General features: G+C 58.4%; 1 protein-coding gene across 2 annotated transcripts in view; it reads left to right on the forward strand.

The window, feature by feature from the left end:
• Positions 1–19,382, forward strand: part of PLCG1 (phospholipase C gamma 1) — a 35,060-nt gene extending 15,678 nt beyond the window's left edge. Inside the window, exons 3-33 of one of the 2 annotated variants that reach the window (XM_031687820.2) lie at positions 4,426–4,578; positions 4,665–4,758; positions 4,899–4,946; positions 7,063–7,147; positions 7,237–7,320; positions 7,574–7,608; positions 7,831–7,903; positions 7,999–8,100; positions 8,276–8,394; positions 8,475–8,560; positions 8,638–8,758; positions 9,419–9,587; positions 9,672–9,794; positions 9,873–9,974; positions 10,048–10,235; positions 10,445–10,645; positions 10,715–10,834; positions 10,925–11,105; positions 11,956–12,033; positions 12,881–12,984; positions 13,203–13,299; positions 13,545–13,614; positions 14,067–14,224; positions 15,106–15,202; positions 15,297–15,521; positions 15,599–15,747; positions 16,560–16,674; positions 16,790–16,951; positions 17,050–17,138; positions 17,220–17,407; positions 17,570–19,382. In XM_031687820.2, the coding sequence (XP_031543680.1) occupies positions 4,426–4,578; positions 4,665–4,758; positions 4,899–4,946; positions 7,063–7,147; positions 7,237–7,320; positions 7,574–7,608; positions 7,831–7,903; positions 7,999–8,100; positions 8,276–8,394; positions 8,475–8,560; positions 8,638–8,758; positions 9,419–9,587; positions 9,672–9,794; positions 9,873–9,974; positions 10,048–10,235; positions 10,445–10,645; positions 10,715–10,834; positions 10,925–11,105; positions 11,956–12,033; positions 12,881–12,984; positions 13,203–13,299; positions 13,545–13,614; positions 14,067–14,224; positions 15,106–15,202; positions 15,297–15,521; positions 15,599–15,747; positions 16,560–16,674; positions 16,790–16,951; positions 17,050–17,138; positions 17,220–17,407; positions 17,570–17,612 (3,659 nt within the window). In that variant the 3' untranslated portion in view covers positions 17,613–19,382. The remainder of the gene's footprint in view (positions 1–4,425; positions 4,579–4,664; positions 4,759–4,898; positions 4,947–7,062; positions 7,148–7,236; positions 7,321–7,573; positions 7,609–7,830; positions 7,904–7,998; positions 8,101–8,275; positions 8,395–8,474; positions 8,561–8,637; positions 8,759–9,418; positions 9,588–9,671; positions 9,795–9,872; positions 9,975–10,047; positions 10,236–10,444; positions 10,646–10,714; positions 10,835–10,924; positions 11,106–11,955; positions 12,034–12,880; positions 12,985–13,202; positions 13,300–13,544; positions 13,615–14,066; positions 14,225–15,105; positions 15,203–15,296; positions 15,522–15,598; positions 15,748–16,559; positions 16,675–16,789; positions 16,952–17,049; positions 17,139–17,219; positions 17,408–17,569) is intronic. The other variant, XM_031687821.2, reaches the window with a different exon arrangement.
• The last annotated feature ends 4,658 nt before the right edge of the window (positions 19,383–24,040 follow it).

Raw genomic sequence — 24,040 nt, forward strand, 5'->3', positions numbered from 1 at the left:
ATAAAAACCGAAACTAAGCCAATCCAAGGTTGAGGGCGATCAGGGCAGGGCAAAGCTGCTCTCCCTTGTGGGTACCTTATATGTGTAGTTCTCTGCAGGTGAAGGGTTTATGGAGGCCCGCCGTCACTAAGGCTTCACTTTATCTACAAGCTGCCTGATAGGAGAGAGACTTGCATGAAGCCTGAGCTGTATGCTTGGAAACAAGATTTGAAACTTGGTCTTTGTGATTTCAGTTCTGTTAGTCTCCTGTTCTGGTACCCCTCCATTTGCAAGGTTGGGGGCACAGTGCCTCACGCTGTTGGGGAGTGTGTAGGTGGGGTGCTGGGGCTGAGGCTCAGGAAGCAGCCTCTGGCTGAGAGCATGTCCACATGCGCTGACTGAACTCAGGCTCAGGAGTCCTGCTGCTCCCCCGTGGTGCCCCATCCTTGCCAGACCTCTTTTGGAGCTGGGGAAATGGCTGCTTGGGCCGAGGCAGCTGTGGGCCAGCTTCACCTCGCCTAGGCTTGGGTTTGCCCCCAGCACAGCCCTGGCAGTGGCCACAGCTGTCTCCCCACTGCTGGCTCACGTAGGCCCCATGTCAGCGGCAGAAGGCATGTATGCAGGGGCTTCAGACTTCACTGGGGCTGGTGGTTCCTGGCTGGGCCCTTACTGCCACCCTGTGAGGAAGGAGGAATCCCCAGTCAGGGAAACTGAGGACAAAATGGTGTGGGACTGTCCAGCACCACACAGCTAGAATTTAAGACCTGTGTGGTTCTCCTGTGCTAGGCCTGGGCAGCCTTCAGGAAGGGAATGGTCAGGGCAGGCTTCCTGAAGGAGTGGGAGGAGACAGCCGGGCCTGTGAGAAGAAGGTCCTCAGCCTTCTGAGTTGGCCTGTGAGGCCAGTCCCTGGCCCGGATGCAGACGGTCCCCCATTACCTGGAGCCTCTTGAGGAGGGCTAATCTATTTCTTCATGAGTTTGTAGGTGATGAAATGTCAGGGACTGAATTCCCCTCACCACCCAGGGAGCTAATCTTGTCACTGTCTACCATACCGTCCCTGAAGCCTGGGAGCATCTGTGTGGGCCCTGGGGACTTGGTCCTTAGAGGAATGAGCTCTCCATGGCTCCCGATGGGCAGAGCCAGCTAGGTTGTGCTGACGGAACTCCAGGCCCTCTCGGGTTTGGATGAGCTTGGGAGGGGGTTGTCATAAATGAAAGCCCTACTCCTCTGCTGTACATCGGGCGGGGGGGTGGGGCCTGGCTGCAGGCCCCTCGCTGTGGGCTCCTGCCCTTGTCCTCAGAGATCTCCCCCTCTCACTCCCCCACCTCCAGGACCACCAAGTACCTCTGACTTTTCTTTCCCCCATATCCCTTGAACATTGTTCTCTGTGGGAATGAGTGCTGGGTCATGGGTCTCCTGCTCCTCTAAGCATTCTCCTCCCCTCCTCAAGCTCCCAGGTCCTAGGATTGTCTCTCTCCCTGCCTTTCCTGTTCCACTGCAGGTCTGACCCAGACCTTGCTGAGGGCGCTCCCCTCCCCCTCCCCCCAACTTAAGGCAGAGGCCATGCCTGTCCCAGGGAGTCCCCTCCTCTTGATGGCAGCCCCTGGGGCACCAGCCCTGGTTCTCAGGAAGGGGACTCTGCTGTATTTCTTCTAGGAGGAGGCGGATGGGTGGTGAGGTGGGAGATCATACAGGATGCCACTTGGAACCTTGGTAGAGCCTCTCACCCTAGTGTCACATCCCTCCAGCCTGCTGTTGGCTTGATGGACTTGGAGGGCATCAGGGCTAGGCTGGTACCTCCAATGGGGAGAAGTATGAGGGACCAGGAGTGACCAGCAAGAACTTGAGAGACGGGCCCGTGGCCTGGAGCTGCTCTGTGTCTACCTGGTCCCTGTCTTGGGTGGGAGCCTCTTCTGCCTCCATCCTGGTCTTAGTGGAGGTGTGCTCAGGAGGATAGGGCAGGCCAGAGGTTCACCTGGGACCCACTGGCAGTGTGTATTGTGTGTGCACACGCATGTGGAGTGCCTGCAGGTGGCCTACCAGCAGGCTTCAGACTGGCCCTGAGGCTGCCTGCTGAGCGAAGCCCGTTCGTGGACTAACTCCCTCTAATGACTTGCGGCAGCTGTGTGGACAGGTCCGGGCTGTGGGTCACGCAGGCCTTGTGGCCTGTATGTATCATGTGTGTGAGGTTGTGTGCCTATGTGAGAGGGTGGGAGGGGGATGACAGCAACTCTGCACCGGAAAAGCATGCTGGTTTCTGTTTCAAAGGGCAGGGTTTGCAGTTATTCTGCAGTTTCTGATCTGGGCATTTCCCCTGATCATTTCATCTCTTTCCAACTCTGGGGACTTTGTCTTCTGAGACTGGGTCTCTGTGTCCCAGTATCCCCCATCTCCCCTCTGTTTCTACCTGAGCGTAAGCTTCATTTTAAAAACTGTTCCCATCTTGCTGCCCCTTCCCCCTACCAATGTGCCTGGTGTCCTTCCGTTCTTCATTCATTCAGAAGCACTGGATGGCCTGCTTGGCCTGGGAGAGATGAAGAGCGTACACACACACAGTGCCACTGGGTGTCGAGGGCGTGCTTACTGCAGGAGGGCGCTTCCCAGTTGTGTCTTTGGAGGGAGAGAATGGAGCCTGGCAGGTAGACAGTCCCTGACTAGGGACCAAGGTGAAGTGCAGGGTAGGGAGCACAACTGACTGTTCCTGCCCTTGGTCCAGCTTAGTTTGGGTGGAGCAGAGAAGATAAGAAGGTAGGTGTGGTGGTAAGTCACTGAGCCCCATCACAGGGCCCTGAAGGCAGGAGAAGGAGGTGGTCTCCTTAGCAAGCAACCTTGGGAGGATCAGAACAACGTTTTTTCAGATTTGGAGGCTCAGGAAGGATGACTGATCCGTGAGAACTGGTGGGGGGGGCAGGACAAATGGCAGGAAAGCTGGGGCTTTCAGCTGGAGGACCAGGCTTGAGGGGGTTGCTGGGGGCATGGGAGCAGGGGCCTGGGTAGAACCAGTGGTGTTGGGGTTGGGCGGGACGGGGTTGGGCTCGGGACGGAAGCGATGCTGCTGTTCAGGGTGAGATAGATGGGGCGCAGCTGTGGCTAGAGGGACAGGAAGAGGGCCTGGGGATTGGGCCCCTTCAGACATCCCAGCCAGGCTGGTGTGCACTTTGGGGTGGAGGCGGGCCCAGCACTGTGCTGGCACCCCTCCCAGCTTCAGCTCTTCTAGGCCAGTCTGAGTTGAGAGCATCTGAAGAGGCTGTAGAGCCAGGGGAGTGCTCAGAGTCATTTCAGGCCGCTGAGCCCAGCTTCTCCCTTTTGAACTTCCTAAATGTGTCTCTCTATCTGGCCTGGAAAGTCTGCCCTCTGTGCAGGGTGCCAGCCAGCACCAGGGCACAGTGTGGGTGTGCAGTTGGGGCCCTCCGGGCCTGGGGTCGTGACCTATGTGCCTCCTTATATGGTCTGCACAGACCTGTGAGGGAGCAGACAGAGGAGGAGGGAGCCTTGAATGAGGGCACACCATGTGCCACCTACAGGGCTGGGGGGCTGGGCGCTCTGGGCTGTTAGGACTTTAGAGCTTAGCATTGCCTCACTGTTACCTGCTTTCACAGATGGAAGTGACAAGGTCAGAGTGGTTGTCGCTCTGCTGAGGTCACACAGCTGAGGTAATGTGGGGCTGGGGTTCTAGTCTCAGCAGTTCCACCCCAGAGCCCATGCAGACCTTTTCTGCCTCCCAGCCCTTTAGAGAAATTCACTGAAGCCCTTTGCTTTAGGGGTGGTAAAATGGGGGCAGAGAGAAGTTAAATGAGTCACTCAGTGTCTCCGGGTTAGTGGCTGAGGCAGGTTTGTGTGCTTCCCCATTCTGTGCCGTACACAGGCAGGGCCCCTCTATGGCCAGAATAGAGCCATCTGTGGGCACTGCCATCCTTTCTGAGACTTGCTCAGGGATGTCTTTAGGGAATGGGCCTTTCAGGCTGTCCCAGTTCTCTTGGCCTAATCCCTGCCTCCTCCAGTGGACCCTGAGACCCATTTGGGCCTGCCCAGCCCCAGCCCTACCCGTTGGACTTTACTGTTCAGCTTGTGTACTTTTGTGTCATGAAATGGTCCTCAAAGAACAGCCTTGGGTCGCTGCTTCTCTTTCTAGAGTCCAGCTCTTTTTCATATCAGAGTGACCCTCCTGTATTGTCAGCACAGAAAGGTACACAGGATGGAGCTTCCTGCCCCTCAGACAGTTCGCTCAGACCTCTCAGCTTTTAGCAGAGCTCTGTCCTAACACTCAGCCCGGCTCTTTCATCCCCAGTGGGACTGAATGGTCTTGGCTCTGCCCCTGAGGGTGTCTCTCTTTGTGGTCCCCCCTGAGGAGCGTGTGAGAATGAGTGGGGAGACTGGGCTGTACTCGTTTCAGTGCTGACCCTTGAACACCCCAGCCTCATCTTGGTCCCTTGCCTGCCTTCCTAGTTGATATTCGTGAAATCAAGGAGATCCGCCCAGGGAAGACCTCACGGGACTTTGACCGCTACCAAGAGGATCCTGCTTTTCGACCAGACCAGTCACACTGCTTTGTCATCCTGTATGGAATGGAATTCCGCCTGAAGACTTTGAGCTTGCAAGGTGGGAGCCAAGGGGCTGGAGGAGGTGGGGGAGACAAGGGGAATGGCCCCAGGCCCTTGGCTCAGCTCTTCACCCCCTGCTGATAGCCACGTCTGAGGACGAAGTGAACATGTGGATCAAGGGCTTGACTTGGCTGATGGAGGATACATTGCAGGCGGCCACACCCCTGCAGATTGAGAGGTAGGAGCCACCCTGGATGGGGTTGGGGTTGGGGCAGCGGGCACTGGCGAGCAGGGCAGGGACTCAGGCCTGTGTGTCCAGGGCCTGCCTGCTGTCTCCTCCCTGAGCCTGGGCCACCCTTCGGGCTTCTCTCCCTTCAGGTGGCTGCGGAAGCAGTTCTACTCAGTGGACCGGAATCATGAGGATCGGTAGGTACTGAGCTGCAGCTCTGGCCCAGCAGGGTGGGTTTGGGCAGCCAGCCCAGTAGCGTTGCCTCTGAGCAGCTGCCTGGAGAAGCAGAGGACCTGCCTCAAGCAGGGCCTGGGGTGGGCAGGTGGTTCTGGCACAGTTAGCTTCCTGCAGAAAGCCTTCTGATGGCCGCGGTGCAAGCTGGCGAGAGAGGCCAGGGGCAGTAATCTGTGTGCCTGGCCACCGTGGCAGATAGTGCAGAACTGGCTCTGGGCGTCCTGTATTTTGTGGAGGGTGCCTTGAAGCTTACAGCTTTGAGGTCGTGTTGTGACCACCAGAAGTGCTAAGGAGAGGTGGTGGACAAAACCAGGTGATGGTAAGGACTGCTGACTGTTGCCATGAGAGAGTCAGTCACAATGGAGGGTTTGAAGAGAGGTGTGATGTGAAGGACTTCAGTTCCACAGGACCACTGGCTGCTCCTGGACAGTCCAGGGCAGGGCAGGGTGGAGAGTCAGTTAGGAAGTGACTCCACTCTGCAAGTGAAGATGAGAGGGCTGGGTCAGGGTGGGGCTGCTAGGAGGTGGTCGGATTTGGGCTAGGCTGTGTTTTAAAGATAGAGCCCAGTAGGATTTTCTAACATGATTTTGGGGTGTGAGAGAAAGAGTTGAGGATGACAGTAAGCTTTTTGGCTTGAGCATCTGGAAAGGTGGAGTTGGCATTGACTGAGAGGGGAAGGCCATAGGAGGAGCGCGTTGGGGTGTTTGAAGTCCTGTGATACCCCAAGATGCCAAGGTGGAGATGTTGAGCAGGCAGGAATGAGATAGGGGAGAAGCTGGGCTGCAGATATTACCTGGAGAGCACATGGGTGATACAGAAAGCCTCGAGGCTGGTGATACCTGGGGGTAAGCATAGCAGGAAGAGGAAAGAGCACTGGTGACTGGTCCCAGGCCCAGGCTTCTCCAACCCTGGGGACTGGGGAGGCGAGGAGCCAGCCAGGGGAGCAGCTGCTTGTGAGGTATGAGGAAAACCAGAGGGTGTAGCGCTCTGGAAGCCTGGGGAGAAGGGAGCGGTCAGCTGTGCCCGGCCTTGTCAAGTGTGGGGAAGACAGAGCTGCCCCTTGGACTTGACAGCTCAGAGGTCATTGGTGACCTTGAGGCAGGCAGTGGAGTAGTGGGAAGAGGGCTCAGGGAACGACAGGAGCCTGGGTGGCTCCTTCAGGGCACTGCAGTGAAGAGGAGCGGAGAAGGGGCCGTAGGTGGGGAGGAAGCAGGGCAGACAGGGGTGTGAGGGAAGCAATACCAGCTGCTGGTAGTGCTGGTGGCAGGGAGTCCACAGAGGGAGAGCTTGCTGACACACCAGCTTCCGTGACCTGCCTAGTGAGGACCCTGCCGGCCCATCCATCTCCCGGTGACTGAGGGCAGGCGAGCACGTGCTGAACAGCACTGGCTGATAGCTGATGGCCCAGGCAGGGCTGGACCCCACAGGGAGTTTCAGTGCAGCCTGCTTGGCTCTTGGGCAGGAGGAGGGGGGTGCCCACTTTCCCCACCCTATCGCCACCTCCTGGAAAGAAGGCCTGGCTTTCCCTCATCTTCCTCATCCTGTTACCGGGGCCCAGCAGTGTCCCCTGAGGGCAGGGGTGGATCCCTGTCAGACCCTGGGAGCATCCCTGTGCCAGCAGTGGTATTTGGCTGAGAATGGTCTTCCCCTCCTCCCTGCGGAGGCCCCAGCTCCCAGCCTCCCAGGGTCAGCGGGCTGGAACCCCACTGAGCCCTCTGCTTACCCCCCACAGAGGGTTTGGGAGTGAGGCTGGGGGAACTGGGGGGCCAGAGCAGGGTTGGTGGGAGGGGCGGCCTGAAGAAGGGCTCCACTCTTCCCAGGCCTGACCTGCTTTACCGAGCCCACTCGCTCCCTCTTTGCCAAAATTAATAGGCTTTCCTTTGCTCAGATAAGGAGACTGAGGCCCAGGGAAAGGAAGGGGACTTCCCCCAGTCACCCCATACTTCTGAGCCAGCCTCACCATCGCGACTTCAGGTCCCAGAGTATTGTTTACCTGTTTGGCCCCAGGTGGACTCAGCCCACAGGCCAGAGGTCATGAGAGGTGGGGTGAGGCCACTGGGGACATCCCTGTTTCCTCAGTATATCAGCCAAGGACCTGAAGAACATGCTGTCCCAGGTCAACTACCGGGTCCCCAACATGCGCTTCCTCCGAGAGCGACTGACGGTGAGGACCTGTGGGCCGTCTGCAGGTGGGTGGGGAGGCCGGCAGCCCCCCCATGAGGGCCTGACCGGAAGTCCCGCTCTGCCGCGCAGGACCTGGAGCAGCGCACCAGCGACATCACCTACGGGCAGTTTGCTCAGCTGTACCGCAGCCTCATGTACAGCGCCCAGAAGACGGTGCATGAGCCACCTGCCCTGCCCGCCCCTGCCCTGCCCGCCCCTGCCCTGCCCACCCCTGCCCTGCTCTCCTGCCCCAGCCCTGCTTGCCTTAGCCCTGCTGCCCTGCTTGAGGGCATTTGGGTGCCATTCCTCCAGCTCTTCTCCTCATGAGACCTGCCCCTCTCTGTTGCCCCAGCCTTTCTTTCTGAGAGCCCCTTCCCCACGTGGCCTCCCAGGGGCTCTCACGCTGACCAGGTTCTGTCTCCTGCAGATGGACCTCCCCTTCCTGGAAGCCAGTGCCCTGAGGTTTGGTTTGAACTGGGGAGGTGGGGTTCCCTCCGGGCTTCGACCCTCCCCTGGTTGAGTCCTGATTGCAGGTGGGAGGCAGTGGGAGTGGGGTGAGTCCTGATGGACCATCTTGGGCAGCTGTGGTGGCTGGGAGCTGGGCTCTGCCTTTCAAGGGGCCCCTCACTGTCCGTGGTCCATGCTAGCCAGCTGACCACCAGGCACATCTCTTCTCTCCTGCAGGGCGGGGGAGCGGCCGGAGCTCTGCCGTGTGTCCCTTCCTGAGTTCCAGCAATTCCTCCTTGAGTACCAGGGGGTACGGCTGGGCTGGGCCAGGTTGCCAGGCTGAGGGGGGCTGGGCTCACCATTGGCTGGAGGCCCCTCACGTGCCCTGACTTTCTGTCATGTCAGGAGCTATGGGCTGTAGACCGGCTCCAAGTGCAGGAGTTCATGCTCAGCTTCCTCCGAGACCCCTTGCGAGAGATTGAGGAGCCTTACTTCTTCTTGGAAGAGGTGAGCCCTGCCCCTCAGCTTCTGTCGGAGAATCAGGGAGTAGGTGGGCCAAGTAGAGCCACACTGGGTCCCTTCCACCATCCACTGTGCCTCCACCTGGGCTGAGTGCCCTCTCCTGTGCCCTGGCCCAGGGCGCGGCTCATCTTCTCTTCTCTCTACATTTGTTCCTGGGCAGTTTGTCACCTTCCTGTTCTCCAAGGAGAACAGTGTGTGGAACTCTCAGCTGGACGCCGTGTGCCCAGACACCATGAACAATCCTCTCTCCCACTACTGGATCTCCTCCTCACACAACACGTGAGTGGCTCCCTCGGCCCCCCAGCCCGACCCTGGGAGTGGGGCTCGCTTCACTGCCCCTCCCCTCCTTTCCTGTCCAGGTACCTGACTGGCGACCAGTTCTCCAGCGAGTCCTCCCTGGAAGCCTACGCTCGCTGCCTGCGGATGGGCTGTCGCTGCATTGAGTGTGCGTGGGAGTCAGGTCGGGGGGCACAGGGTAGAAGGGAGGCCTGCCCACTTGACCATGGTGGCCTTGCTCCCCAGTGGACTGCTGGGATGGCCCAGACGGGATGCCAGTCATTTACCATGGACACACCTTGACCACCAAGATCAAGTTCTCAGACGTCCTGCACACCATCAAGGAGCATGCCTTTGTGGCCTCAGAGTGAGTTGGCGAGGCGCGGCTCCAGCGCTCTCCTGGGATGAGGGCGGAGGGTCCCCTTAAATGCCGCAGCCCTCCTCCCCGCCTTCCACCTCCTGCTGCTTGTTGGAGCCATTGCTTCCCCAGCTACTCACTTCCTGTGCGCTTGGCCCGCCCGCTCGCTGGGTCCTTCTCCTCAGACTGTGGAACACTGTCAAGCTCTTCCCATTCTCAAAAATTACTTCCTAATAACCCTGGACTTGTTAGGCTGTTGTCCTGCCAGCTCCTTTCCCGTCACAGCCCAGAGGACTGTCTGTACTCCCTGTGTCCCAGTCTGCATTGCTCCCCACAACCTGTGGTCACTCACGTCTCCCACCTCACTGGGGGGTCTCCGGGGGCCCCTCGTAGCAAAATTTGAAGGCTGCTTGCCACTTCTCCTGACCTTGGGTGTGGGGTGTCTCCTGGCTGCTGGGTCAGCCTCCGTGATCTGACCGACTCTGGGGACACCCCTCGGCAGCAGTCTCAGCCCTTGGTTTCTGCTGCACCAGTAGGTGCCTCTGTAGAACCCTCCCTTCCCCCAGTGGCCAGGGCCCGCCTCTTCTGGGGTGAAGACTCTGTGACGGTCTGAGACTCAGCCCCGTGGAATTGCAGGATCTGCATGACACGCTGTCCCCTACCCTGCAGGTACCCAGTCATCCTGTCCATCGAGGACCACTGCAGCATCGCCCAGCAGAGGAACATGGCCCAGCACTTCAGGAAGGTACTCGGGGACACACTCCTCACCAAGCCCGTGGACATCGCTGCCGACGGGCTCCCCTCACCCAACCAACTCAAGAGGAAGATCCTCATCAAGGTATGGCTGCGGGGGCCCCACCCCTGCTCCAGCTCTGGGTCCAGGCCCAGGGCTGGCATGCCACGTTCTGGCCTGTCCCCGCAGCACAAGAAGCTGGCTGAGGGCAGTGCCTACGAGGAGGTGCCTACGTCCGTGATGTACTCTGAGAACGACATCAGCAACTCCATCAAGAACGGCATTCTCTACCTGGAGGACCCTGTGAACCACGTGAGGGCGGGGCCGGCTGGGTCGGGAGGGCAGGGTGGTGAGCGGGTTGTTCACCGGCCCCGTTCTCATCTCTTCCAGGAGTGGTATCCCCACTACTTTGTTCTGACCAGCAGCAAAATCTACTACTCTGAGGAGACCAGCAGTGACCAGGGCAATGAGGACGAAGAGGAGCCCAAGGAGGTGAGGGGCTGGCCCAGGGCTGGGGGCCGGGCTGTGGTCAGAGTCACTGAGTGTCTGTGCTTTGCCCTCGCAGGCCAGCGGCGGCACAGAGCTGCACTCCAATGAGAAGTGGTTCCATGGGAAGCTCGGGGCGGGGCGGGACGGGCGGCACATCGCCGAGCGCCTGCTCACAGAGTACTGCATTGAGACCGGGGCCCCCGACGGCTCCTTCCTCGTGCGCGAGAGCGAGACCTTCGTGGGTGACTACACCCTCTCCTTCTGGTAACCTCTCCCAGCGAGTGTGCACCTGGGGGCGGCACCACCAGGGCTGGCCCGTACCACAGGCATACGCACGCATGCCCCCGCAGGGCCACCCCCACTTGAGCTGTCCTTAGGGGTTCACCTCCCTCCCTGAGACATGGCACCTTGCTGGGGTGGAGGTGGCAGCCAGGGTCCAGACTGCTGCTCACGGCTTCCCCGTCTCCCTTCAGGCGGAACGGGAAAGTCCAGCACTGCCGGATCCACTCTCGGCAGGACGCTGGGACCCCCAAGTTCTTCCTGACAGACAACCTCGTCTTCGACTCACTCTATGACCTCATCACGCACTACCAGCAGGTGCCCCTGCGCTGCAACGAATTTGAGATGCGCCTCTCAGAGCCCGTCCCACAGACCAACGCCCACGAGAGCAAAGAGTGAGGGAGGGGCAGGGGAACGGGTGGGAATGGCTGGGGGTGGCCAGGGCTGACTCAGTCCGTCCGCAGGTGGTACCACGCCAGCCTGACCAGAGCACAGGCCGAGCACATGCTGATGCGTGTACCCCGGGATGGGGCCTTCCTGGTGCGGAAACGGAATGAGCCCAACTCCTACGCCATCTCCTTCCGGTGAGGGGGTGGCCCTGGGGGACTGGAGGCGGGGTGGGGTGTGCCTGGTCTGGGCTGCCCTGACCCTTCATGACTGTTCTCTTTGTTAAGGGCTGAGGGGAAGATCAAGCACTGCCGAGTCCAGCAGGAGGGCCAGACTGTGATGCTGGGCAACTCAGAGTTTGACAGCCTCGTTGACCTCGTCAGCTACTACGAGAGGCACCCCCTGTACCGCAAGATGAAGCTGCGCTATCCCATCAACGAGGAGGCGCTGGAGAAGATCGGCACGGCTGTGAGGGCCTGGTGGTTGAGGGGGGCATGGCAGGCAGTGGGGAGACCCGCGCGGCGCTCCAGAAACTCCCAGGCTCGCCCTGGGGCAGGCCTCGATTGCCCCTGATAGTCCTGGGGCATTCTGGTGGTGTCAGACTGAGAGGCCCCGGGAGTTGCTCCTGGGAGGGCTGCCTAGCCAGGAAGGTGTCCAGGGAGTGGCATGTGAGTGGGTCTGCAAGGATGGGCCCGAGTTGGACGGGTGAGAAAGTAGGGGACAGGTGTTCAAGCAGAGATCCCTGTGGGCCACCATGTGGGCTGGGAGGTCCTGGTGCTCACACAGGGGGAGAGTTGGTCGGTCTGAGGCCAGGCGTGGACCAGACTCTCCGTAGTAGGGAGAGGGCTGCAGAGGTGTGCTCTGAAGGGCAGAGCCACAGGGTGAAACAGTGAGGAAAGAAGGCAGGGCAGTGGCCTTGCAGAGGAGAAAGAAGGGGTCCAGCACAGGAGGTCCCCTTGAGACGCCTGTCCTCGGTGGGCCCAAGTGACCAGGGAGAAGTCTGCTGCCCCTGGGGCTGGGGTGGTGAGAAGTGTGCGAGGCACTCGGGGGTGGACAAGAGTCCTGACTGCTGGTGCCTGTGAGGCTTTGCTGCTCGTCTCTCAGAAGCCATGCAGGCCTTCAGGAGCTGAGAGATTCTAGTCATGGGCTGGGCCTCGAGGGTAACAACGTGGGTAGGAGTGGGTGAGACCAGGCCCCTGAGGTTGGGGGACCAGGTGCCAGACTTGGTGGCCTGATGGGGAAGGGGCGGGGAATACAGGAAGCCAGCTGCGGCTTCTGTCTCTGGGCCTTGACGCATCCTGTTCTGCCCTGTTTCCAGGAGCCCGACTACGGAGCGCTGTACGAGGGGCGCAACCCTGGCTTCTACGTGGAGGCAAACCCCATGCCAACTTTCAAGGTACAGCCTCAGGTTCTGGGCACAGTAAGCTGGGGAAGGTTCCCAGCTCCTTGGGGCTTGTATCTCTCTGCTTGGGGCCACCTGCGGTCTTTGTGGAGAAGTGGTGTTCGTGGTTTTCCGAGGCCTGAAAGGTTGTGAGAGATATGTGGTTGGTTTACGACCACAGCTCTCCCAGGTCTGACCCCTCCCCAGCCCCGTCCCTGGGAGTCAGGACTGACCCTTCCAGACTGCTCCCCAGTGTAACCTCCATTTCCGCCTTGGGTGGCAGCAGGGTGCAGGTTGGGGCACGTTGGCCAGAAGACTTTGTTCTTTGCTGCTCCCTCCCATTGTGGAGGTCCGTCAGACAGGAGCTTCTTCTTTGCCTTTTTTCTAAGGAGTAAGAAGCTGTGTCCTATTCCTCACACCCTTTTCTCAGCAGCCAGGGACCCAGGGAGAAGGTTCCATCTCCTACTTTGCAGATGAGGAATAAGGGGGTCCCAGCTACAGCCAGAGATTCCTGGTCCCAGGGGAGGCACTGGGCACCTGCAGACACTCCCTTCCCAGCTTCCCAGATGGACTCCTGTGCAGACTCTGGATTTTCCCTGGGGCCCAGGGCAGGGACTTACAACGTTCCACCTGGCAGAAACTTCCCTGGCAGAAACCCTGGCTCTCCCATCAGACCTGTCTTGGAGCCTCCTGCAGGGCCAGGGTGAGGACTGTAAGGAAGGCAGGTTGCTGGCAATGGCACCTCTGGCCTCCTGAGCCCCAGTTGGGAAACCTAAGAGCGTGTGTGCACACGTGAGGCTGCAGGTCAGGAGAGCAGCAGGGAGGGACTGTCTGCTTTGACCAGTGCTTCTCTCCCCCGCAGTGTGCCGTCAAAGCTCTCTTTGACTATAAGGCCCAGAGAGAAGATGAGCTGACTTTCACCAAGAGTGCCATCATCCAGAACGTGGAGAAGCAAGAGGGAGGCTGGTGAGCCTGGCCCCTGGACGGGAGCCTGTGGTGTGAGGCCAGGAGTGCTGGGCTCGGGTGGGTGCTGACACAGAGCGCTCGGGAGGCGTGGGCCGTGTGCCCCAATGTGCGCCTGCAGGCCTGCCTTGGCCTGGCTTAGCTGTGGGACCCTGACGTGATGCCCTCCTCTTGGGAGTTTGGGGTGGTTGCTGGTGATCAGCATCCTGTGGCTTCCACAGGTGGCGGGGGGACTATGGTGGGAAGAAGCAGCTGTGGTTCCCTTCAAACTACGTGGAAGAGATGGTCAGCCCAGCAGCCCTGGAGCCTGAGAGGGAGGTGAGAGCAGAGCCACACTGGTGGGACAGGATTCCCACCCACAGATTCTCTGCTTGTGCAGACCGCCCCCCACCTGTGTATGGTCCCGTCCCACTTCCATGGAGTCCACAGGCTCCCGTGAACACGGGGCACATCATTGTGGTCATATGAACGCTGTCAGATGTATTTGTCTTGTGCACACAGACATCCCCCACACGTGTGTGTAAGCAGACATGCTCACCACCCGTGGGCTTTGCCTCCCACAGCACTTGGACGAGAACAGCCCCCTGGGGGACTTGCTGCGGGGGGTCTTGGATGTGCCAGCTTGTCAGATAGGTAAGCCCCTGCCCTTTTCTTGCCCAGTCCTCCTTAAGGTTAGGTTGTCCCTGGTGGCTCTCTCCATGCCCCACAGCAGGAAGCCGATGGCTGTACCTCCAGAGGCTGCCCTCCCTCCGCGCTCTCCCCATTCCCGGACACCTCGTTGATACCCAGGCTCCCTTCTTCACCCCCAGCTTGAACACCTGCACACTCGCCCTTTACAGGCACCGTGGATGCTGCTGCTGGCCAGCTGACATCCACAGTCCTGATGGGTTGGTCCCTGCATGTGACAGTGACGTGGAGACAGGAGGGGAGGGGCACATGGCCCCAAGTAGCAGTGACTTGTCACTGGGCTGCAGCATCCTCAGCTGTAAAACAGGCCTGGCAGAGCAGTGGCACCTCATCTCGGGGCACAGGGTAGGGGGACGGGGACACATTTGTCCCCCAGCTCTGCTCTCCTCTCCCTCTAGCCATCCGTCCCGAGGGCAAGAACAACCGGCTCTTCGTCTTCTCCATCAGCATGGCGTCAGTGGCACACTGGTCCCTGGATGTGGCTGCTGACTCACAGGAGGAGCTGCAGGACTGGGTGAAAAAGATCCGAGAAGTAGCCCAGACTGCGGATGCCAGGGTGAGAGCCTGCCGGTGGCCCTCAGAGCAGTGGGCAGCCTCAGGGATACAGCCCTTGCCACTAGGTGGGGATTGGAGGAACAGACATGTGAAGAGCGGTGTGGCTTGTTGAGGAGTGTTGAGTTTGAGATTCCTAAGAGACATCCCCGGTGGCTCTGCCTAGTGGGCAGCTGGATAGCAAGGGCAAAGGTGAGAAGACGAGTCCTGGGTTGGAAGCAGGAGTGGATGCCCAGGAGCTCAGGGACGATGGGGTGGGGTGTAGAGTAGGAATGGGGTGTAGCATTCTAGGATGTGGGTGTTGAGAAAGGAGGGGCTGGAAGGGGAGGCCAGTGAGGCAGGGGCTGTGGAGCAGACAGGCAGGATCAGAACCTGAAAGTTCCTGTTGGATTTGGCAACAGCAGGTGGCCCGGGTGACACTACCATGTCAGGAGCTATGGGATGGCAGTGGGCATCACGGAGTGTGGAAGGCCAAGGCACAGCCTCTGCAGGGCCAGGCCAGGATTCAGGCGGGCGAGGAGGTGGAAGGACGCAGAGCCCAGGCTGGGCGGGAACGACCAGCTTCTGGAGGAGGGAGGCTCTTCTGTGAGCCTGGGACGGAGAAGGAGGTGCTCACCAGGGAGGGGGAATTCCTACTTGATGCCACCCCAGGTCATGTAGGGTGAGGTGGAGGGGCTGCAAGACACGTCTGTGGCTGGTGAGGATCCCACCCTGAGTCTTGGAGCACACGTGTCCTCGGGGGCAGGGAGGAGGCGGGGTGGTTCTGAGGTGAGCTGAGGACAGACAGTGGGGTCTGGAAGGTGCGGGGGCGTGTGCCCCAGGCTGCCCGGGCTTTGGTGTCCGGGGCAGGGCTCCGGCCTAGGCTCAGGGCCCGTGTGCCCTCAGCTCACAGAGGGGAAGATGATGGAGCGGAGGAAGAAGATCGCCCTGGAGCTCTCGGAGCTCGTTGTCTACTGCCGGCCTGTTCCCTTCGACGAAGACAGTAAGGGTCCCGCCCAGACCGGGGCTTTGGGGAGCCGGCCCCCAGCGGCGCCTGGGTGGGCGGGCTCTGTAAGTGCTCTCCCTGTTTGGCCCAGAGATCGGCACAGAACGCGCTTGCTACCGGGACATGTCATCCTTCCCGGAAACCAAGGCTGAGAAATACGTGAACAAGGCCAAAGGCAAGAAGTTCCTCCAGTACAACCGGCTGCAGCTGTCCCGCATCTACCCCAAGGGCCAGCGGCTGGACTCCTCCAACTATGACCCTTTGCCCATGTGGATCTGTGGCAGTCAGCTGGTGGCCCTCAACTTCCAGACCCCAGGTAAGGAGGCGGCCTCTGGGTGTGGAGGGGCCCTGCCAAGGCAGTTGGGCTGGAGTCCAGTTTCCCGGCTCTTCCAGACAAGCCCATGCAGATGAACCAGGCCCTCTTCATGGCCGGCGGGCACTGTGGCTACGTGCTGCAGCCCAGCACCATGCGGGACGAGGCCTTCGACCCCTTCGACAAGAGCAGCCTCCGGGGGCTGGAGCCGTGCGCTATCTCCATCGAGGTGGGAAGGGGACCCTCTGCCAGGGGTTGTTTCAGATGTCGGGGCGGAGGTGCTGGTTAGTATGATGGGGGAGGGGCACTGGACTGTCCTCGAGCTCGAGGAAGACACGGCTGTCCGCGAAGGTGGCTGCAGGCCTCCACTGTGAGGCTGGGCTCTGAGCAGCACAGGCCAGAGGCCACTGGGCTGAATGTGGCCATTTCTTGGCTCTGAGGAGTCAGGCTGTCCAGTAAGGCCAGGCTGTGAATGGCCACTGCCTGGCAGGAGTGGGCAGAAGACAGGCAGGAAGCTAGAGGCCCCCCAGCAGGAACAGGCTGGACCACACTTCCTAGAATGGCGCTTGAGCGAGACTTGACCCCACACCTCACCCCCTCGAGGCCGCAGGGCTCACTCTGGTGTAGAAGCCTTGAGCACCCCTTCGCCCCAGGTCAGAAGCTTGGTGCTGTGGGGTTCAGGATGCGAGGGGCCTGAGCAGAGTGTTGAAGGAGTGAGGACAGCATGGGGTGAATGTGTTCTTCCCCAAAGAGATTCTATTTTTTTGTTCTAGGGGGAAGTATTTAAAAATTTCCATATTAAATCAGAGATGGATTTAATGTGGAGTAGATTGCAAAAACTTACATGAAAATTATAGCTAAAACTAAGACTTCTTCAAAAGAATTTTTGCTGCAGGAGCTGCTCTCAGGACCCCGATGATTTGAGGGACTTGATGGGCAGTGCCCGTGGGGCCCAGCAGAGGGCGTGCTACCTCCACTGCATAGCGGGGACTTGAAGGGAGCCTGAGTATGGTCCTGGGTCCATCTTTGCCTGCCTTACAGGTGCTGGGGGCCCGACATCTGCCGAAGAACGGCCGGGGCATCGTGTGTCCTTTTGTGGAGATTGAGGTGGCTGGAGCAGAGTATGACAGCACCAAGCAGAAGACAGAGTTTGTGGGTTAGTCTCCCCAACCCACTCACCTCATACTCCCAGGGCACCGAAGGCCCCTCCACACCTGTGACCCCGTCCTCTGCCGATGGTGGCCTGAGGCCTCTTGCTTTCGCTTTTGCAGTGGACAACGGACTGAACCCTGTGTGGCCAGCCAAGCCCTTCCACTTCCAGATCAGTAACCCCGAATTCGCCTTCCTGCGTTTTGTGGTGTATGAGGAAGACATGTTTAGTGACCAGAACTTCCTGGCTCAGGCCACCTTCTTGGTGAAGGGCCTGAAGACGGGTGAGGACCCTTTCTTGAGACTGACTCCTGTGATCTGGCTTGGGGGTAGGGGGCCTTGCTTGCCCTCCTCTTGGGCTGAGGGCCAGGCTTTCTCCTAGGATACAGAGCGGTGCCTTTGAAGAACAACTACAGTGAGGACCTGGAGCTGGCCTCCCTGCTCGTCAAGATAGATGTTTTCCCTGCCAAGGTAACGGCGGCGGGGCGAGCGCTGGGCCCGGCTTTGCCGGGTGCTGGGCCGCCGCTGACTTGTGCATTTGCCCCATGGAAGCAGGAGAACGGCGACCTGAGTCCCTTCGGCGGGGCGTCCCTGCGGGAGCGAGGCTGCGACGCCTCGGGCCAACTATTTCACGGGCGGGCCCGGGAAGGCTCCTTTGAAGCCCGCTATCAGCAGCCATTTGAGGACTTCCGTATCTCCCAGGAGCATCTCTCAGACCATTTTGACAGTCGGGAACGAAGGTGAGGGGCTGGAGGGAAGGTGGCCAGTCTGCAGCTTGGAGAAGGGGGCCTGAGAGATGGGAAGGAGCGCCTGGAGCCTCATGCAGGACCGCTCTTTTGTCTGTGGGCTGTCCCACCGGGCTGCACCTGCTGCTGGTAAGGACGCTCTTCCCTTCTGTCCAGGGCCCCACGAAGGACTCGGGTCAATGGAGACAACCGCCTCTAGCTGTGCCCCAGCCTCGTGGAGAGCAGCGGGTGCCGTGCACCTCACGGAGTGCCGTGAACTGGGTTCTTGGGAAGCAGCCTACCATGGTACTGGCCTTGCCGCCTGGAGCCTGGGTTCCAGCAGTGAACACTAGACGGAAACCAAGCCATTAATGAGATGTATTACTGTTTTGGGCCTCCACGCCCCAGCTCCGGGTGAAGGCAAAACCTGTACTGTCTCCCATGTAAGCACATGCCTCTGGCCCTGACTTCTGGGTGTGCAGCTTCCATCTTACGGGGTCAAGACCGTGGCCGCAGCCCCTTGGAGAGACAGGCTGCTTCAGCCAGTGGCACAGGAGGCCCTGAGGAACCGCTGACATTCCTGAGAGGAGAGGAGGAGCAGCAGCCTTGCTGGGCTACCGAGAAAGAGTTTACATTGTCCTGTAGCTTTAAAACCACAGCCAGGCAGGGAGGGCACATGTCCCCACAGTTTGGCCGTGGGGCCAGAGCAGAGGCGCACAGGGCCTGCCTGGAGAGGAGGATGCAGCACAAGGGCACATTGCCCATTGCCAGAAGCACTGCCCAGCCTGACAGATAAAGGGGCTCATGTTAAAAATAGTAGCATTGGGCAGCCCGGGCTGTGGAGGGACGCCCCAAGAAGGGTCAGCGAAGGAGGCCGAGCTCCAGGGTGCTACCTGGAGCAGGGACAGCGACAGCATGTCCCAGAGCCACAGCAGTGCTTCAGGGCCGTAGGAGGACGAGGGCCCTGGAGCTGGACACGCCGGGCCACTACACCACCTGCCTGCGGCCTGGATGCAAGCCTGAAGGACCATCACCAGGGTAGATGGGTTTGTGGGCATTGGACATGCTGTGCCACGATCCCTCCCATGTTGTCAGCAAGGGCATGCCTGCATTGACACCATGGCCCCTGAGACCCACAGCAAGATGACAGCTTGAGACCTTGGTCAGAATGATCAGTGCCAGCCTGGCCAGAATGGAGGAGCTAGTCATCAAGGCAGAGGTCAAGCTGAGGACTGTCCCTCGTACGTTCAGGAAACTCCTGCACACAATTAACATCCCTCCTTCAACAAGGCGCCCTCTGCAGCCCCAGCAGACTGGCTACGAACCCCCGTTTAGGACTGAAGACCACTCCCCTCGGATCTGAGTCTGCCAGCCGACGCTGCAAGAGGATGCTGAGATGATCTCAAGTTCCGTGAAGTCAGTCGAAAATCCTGTTAACAGACATGATGTTGGAGTATGGAGTTTTAAAGTTTATTTTTTGCACACTCTTTCTCACTATCTTCATTATTTCATGTAGGCTGTATGATTTTCTATGTCTTCCACTTCTGACCTGAAAGCTGCTTGGTAGGGGGATCGGGGAAGCAAAATGAACGAAGTCATCTGTGCACTGGGGCAGAACTATTCTTTTTATGGACTTCACAGCTCAACTAACAGTGTTACCTTTTCCAGATTTACACGTAATCATCGGAAGAACCACTGAGCCGTTCAAGCCTTGTTCTTATTCAGTCCTAAAACAGTGATTCAGTTTTCTATAGCTTACCTTTAGGGTAGCTGGTAAATTATTTTAACATTATATTAAACTTTCCATATCATGGATTGTAAACCGAAGAAAATTACAGTTTCTGAGAAAACGTATGGATCTATTTAAACCAATTCTGAAGTCGTATTTGAAAGTATGACCTTGCTGTCAACTGTCCATAGCAAACTTGTCTATATATGGTTGCCAACGTTTGCTTTATAATTTAAATGTTAATAAAAATTTTAAATTTTATTGGAAAAGTGTTCCTTCTGAAAGGACTTTTAGAAACAGTATTTCTCTTCTCAGTGGTGCTGTGATGCTCTCCTCCGTGCTCCTCGCCCCTGGAGGGCGCACCCCTGCGAGGAGAGCCAGCCACCCTGTCGGCAGGGTTTGACTGGGGATGTTGAGCCCTGTCAGGAATGGGCGAGGGAGGGGGTGCGAAGAGAAGAAACAGCAAAGCCTCTTTTTTAAAAGGCAAAGAGAACTCAGTCTGCTTTCCCTTAGGAAGAAGAAGGATTAAGGAGTTGCCTGTCCTGCGGGGAACGGGCAGCCAGGTGCTGAAGGATGCTGCTGTGTTCACAGCAGCTTACGTCCAACTGGTAAAAAGACCCAAGGAACGTGATGGGAAGGTGGGGAAGGCAGCCCCACCTCAGGACCGAAGCTGCAGTCCTGGCTCGTGGGCGTGAGGGCACCTCAGCTGGGCCAGCGTCCAGCTCATGCAAACCTGCTGCCCGTGTCCGCGCTCAGGGTCGACTGTTTGCTAGTCCTGCCATCCTAAGATCTGCTGCCAGATGATAAATCATCCTCACGTCCTTTATTTAACTTGTGTGCTCTTTTGAAGGCTCTAGAAAGCCTGCTCTCTTTACTAGGAATGGTTAGTCTGGTTCTTGGTAACTTTCCAGGCCAAGCAGATCTTCCCTCTGGGCTGAGGAGGTGTGAGGCCACCTTCTCCAGCTCTTCCGCGGAGGGTATGGCTGGGTAGAGTGCAGCCTGCCTGTGGGCAGCCAGCTTGGACAATGAACCAGAGTCCCTTCCCCATCCCAAAGAAACCTCTCCTTTAAAAAAGGAAACGCAGCATTCAGAAGTCGGTTTCTACCTGCCTCTCTCGCTTGCAACCCAGTTCTCTGTGCCTAGAACAAGGTTGAAGGGCCCTGCCCTGCCTGAGGCTATTCTCATAGCAGTCTGTGTTGGTGTGGATCAAAAACGATGCTGTGCAGGCATAAAAAGCCAGCCCAGGGGCCTGAGAAGACCTGCGGTTGAAGGAACACAGGACGTGTAACCGGTTGGTTCTTAAAGTGGTCACTGGTACCCGGCCCTAGTGTGACAATGCGCGTACTGAAGCATGGTCGCCGGCTTTGGAGAGAACAAGATTTTTTTAAACAAGCCCAAAGATTTAGAGCAGTCGGTTCAGAGCATCCTTTTTCTGTATAACAAATCAGACCCAAGACATGCACATGCCAAGTTCTCAGGTTTGGGGCCATCCTGGGCCACTGAAGGCCCCTCTGAGCACCACCCACTTGGAGAACCCTCTTGTCCACTGAACTAACTCAAATGGAGCCTCGCTGCTCAGGCTCTTGCTGGCCCCTTGGCTCTCTGATTAGAGCTTCTTGGTCTGACTCAGAAGAGGGTGGTCTTTTCTCTTGGACAAGAAAGGTCTTCCCAGATTTCTCGTGGGCAGGAGAAAACTTCTGACCAGTGAAGGAAGAGATTCTGTGCTGACCACTGGGTTAGGGGCCGTCTGCATCATGAGACGTCCTTGGCCATGGGCGTTGACCACTTTCGTTTTAATTTGGACATCCCTCCGTACTGGTCTGCTCTCCCAGGCAGCCTCACAGACCTGAGACACCCGCTCCAGTCTCTCCTATAACTGCCTTCGCCTTTCACTGAAAAGGTCTTGATCCTTCTTCCTAGAAGAGAGATGACAACAGATTCAAGCAAATTCACAGATCAGTTTCACCTCAAATTCCTCCAGACCTGACAATCATTGAATGAGCTGGCAGGCCCAGCATGGGAGTAGGGGTTGGGGGGTACCCTCCCTGGGGCAGGGATGTCCTGGCCCATGGTGGGTAGTGGCCTGCCTCACACCATGCATGCAGGTCACGACTCTGTAGTGTGTCGCTTGGGCTGGCATCTACTTCCACCACGGGTTATGCACCACTTGGGAAGCTTCTGAAAAATTATGGTTCCTGGGGCCTGAGCAGGAGAGTTCTTCAGAAGCTCTCCAGGTGATCTGAATGAGTGGTCAGAGTTGACAACTGCCAATTTGGGCAGAAGAAACCAAGAGCAGAGCAGGGAAGACGGTCAGTGGTACCAGGGGTAAAGGCAAGAAGAGGGCAACTGGCTCCTTGCAGGGCCTGTCCTGTCACCACCAACAGGAACTGCTCCTGGCTGGCCAGCCGATCAGGACGAGTAGACTAGGTTCAAAAGGGCAAGCCTTCATCTTCACCCAGTGGACACGTGTGCGCACACAGCATCACCTGCAAGTTTCAGGATTTTCTGCAGCCTGATCACAGATAGGACTCAGGTAAAGAGCTCCCGCTCTACAGGCTGCCCTGTGGGGAGAAGGCAAGCAGTTTCTGACCTCAGCTGAGCACACTGCCCTTAACGAGGATCTGTGGTCTTGAGCGAGGGCAGAGCATCCCTCGTGACCAGGCACATCATGAACATCACCCAAGGCTGGGCCTGGGGCTAGAGAAACACACTGGTCTTTCCACGTGAGCTCATCATCTCTCGCACGTCAGTTCTGTTGGGGGAAGAGACAACTCTAAGTGGTATCAGGTTACCCCACCAAACTTGTTCATGGAACAAAATAAGGTCAACCTCCTCGTTTCTTCCCGTTTCAGTTAAACCAATCAAGTCCTGGCTCGGCCAGGTTCAGTTCCCTGCTGGAGGCCCCTGGAGATGCCCACAGGGACCCCTTGCTACCACCACTGCCCACTCTGTCCACAGCTGGGTCATAAGTGGGCCACTGCCTGTGTCTGCACCCACCGTGGGGTCAGCTAACTGGCTTCAGGGGACTAGCTTCTGAGGACTTGCTTTTTTGATTCAGCACAAAGCTGCTTCCCCAAGACTTCAGTTGGCCCCAGAGGGTCAGGTCAGGAACAGGGCGTGATGTCCCCCTGGGTGTCCTGCCTTGGTATGTCCGACCCAGGGGCTTTTATTTCAGGGGTCCTTTCTTCCTTTCGGCGCAGGCCCTGAGGATCACCCCAACATGATTCAGTCACTTTGAATATTAGAAGTTGGGCTTGAATCTCATTCCTTCAAGGCCCCTGGGTCCTTAGGCATATTCACCAACCTCTCCTCAGCAAATGACAGCCTTGCTTATCAGGACTTCCCTCCCAGAAAAAGTGTCCTCTCACCAGACGCCTGACGGCTCCAGGCCTGACTCAGTTTCCCTTGTCTCTAGCATAATTTTGGCAACACCGCTGTTCTTTCCAGAGGAGGCACCAGAGTGGACCGAGCCGTGTGGGAGACAGTGAGCTGGCACTGTCCTGAAGTGCACGAGGGAACCTGCCCCACTCACACACCCAAGCTGTTGGTCTCACCCACAGAACAGATCAGGCGATGTGAGTATCTGCTTTTTTTTCCTGATTCCCCCACAAATCAAGTCAGCAGATGGGAAAAGTATTTACGTTTTTATTTAGGAACAATCAAAAGATTTGAAGTACCATTTCGGCCCATTTCAAATTGTACAAGCAGTTTGTCCCTGTCCCCCTCCCTTATCCAAATCCACAGATACAAAATCTAGGAAATGTGCAATTTGCATCTTAGAAATAGCAGCATCCCCACAGGGGACCTCGTGAGGCCTGGAGACCCAGCCCAGAGAGGGCAGCCCTTTCCTCCCAGCCCAGCACAGCCACAGTCCAAAGGCAAGTTCCATCTTTCTGTTAAAAACACTTCCCCAGGGTGAAGAGCCCCCTTCCACCAGGCCTAGTGACGGTCAAGGTGCACCTGTGCCTCTCTCTGGATTGGCCTCTCACACTCGGCCACCACAGGAGGAGGGGCCCGCTGGACCAACAGAAACAGGGCAGTGGCCTCTTAGCACCAAGACGACGACTTCCTGGGTGTCTAGGGGGACAGGAAGTGCACCACCAGCACACTGGTCCTGCCACCCCCGCCTCCCTTCCCACAGCTGCCCTCGGAATGCAGGGTCTGTGCTGAAGACCAGGCTGCCAGTGACCGGGTGGCAGGGGAGCAGGGACAAGGCACCAGGACGGCACCCGCAGGCCTCCAGCAACCCCCGGGAAGACTGCGCTCGATAGGCTTTCAATCCGCAACGCCGGCAGGGCTAGTTACTCTTCTGAACAACAGCGATGGCACATTCGGCCCTCCCCATACACTGAACAAAGCGGCGCCCGGAAGCCCAGCAGGAACCCACTCTCCCTACACCCACCCAGCACCACCCAGCGGCCTGCCCCGCAGGCTGCATCTGCCCAGGGCCAGCGGCGCTGGCTCTCCCAGCCACACCTGCAGCAAACTGAGGGGTGGGGGTGCCGAACGTCGGAACACAAATGAAGGGCGAGCCAGCACCCGTGGGGCGGTGCCTGTGCCCTCAGGGTGCGCCTGCCTTGGTCCTGCCCTGGAACCCGCACCCTGCAGCTCTCCATCGGGGACTCAGAACAGCCCTCACCCCAGACCCTCCACCTCCAACTCCCCGCATGGCACGTGGAATGCCTTCAGATCATCCACTTATCAAGGGAAGAAACACACTAGAAAGCATTAGCCAAAGTCATTCCCACACCGGGGGCTCCTGCGCCAGAGCCAGGCTCCTGAACAACAGGCACTGATGGCAGGTGAACACTCAGACTCGTCAGGTCCCCGGCTTGCCACCTGCCCTGGGTGGACGGCAGGAGAGACACCGGCAGCCAGAGGGAAGACAACCACAGTCCCCAGTGAGAAGCCAGGCTCTG

Source organism: Vicugna pacos, chromosome 19, assembly GCF_048564905.1.
Source record: "Vicugna pacos chromosome 19, VicPac4, whole genome shotgun sequence".
NCBI lineage: Eukaryota > Metazoa > Chordata > Mammalia > Artiodactyla > Camelidae > Vicugna > Vicugna pacos.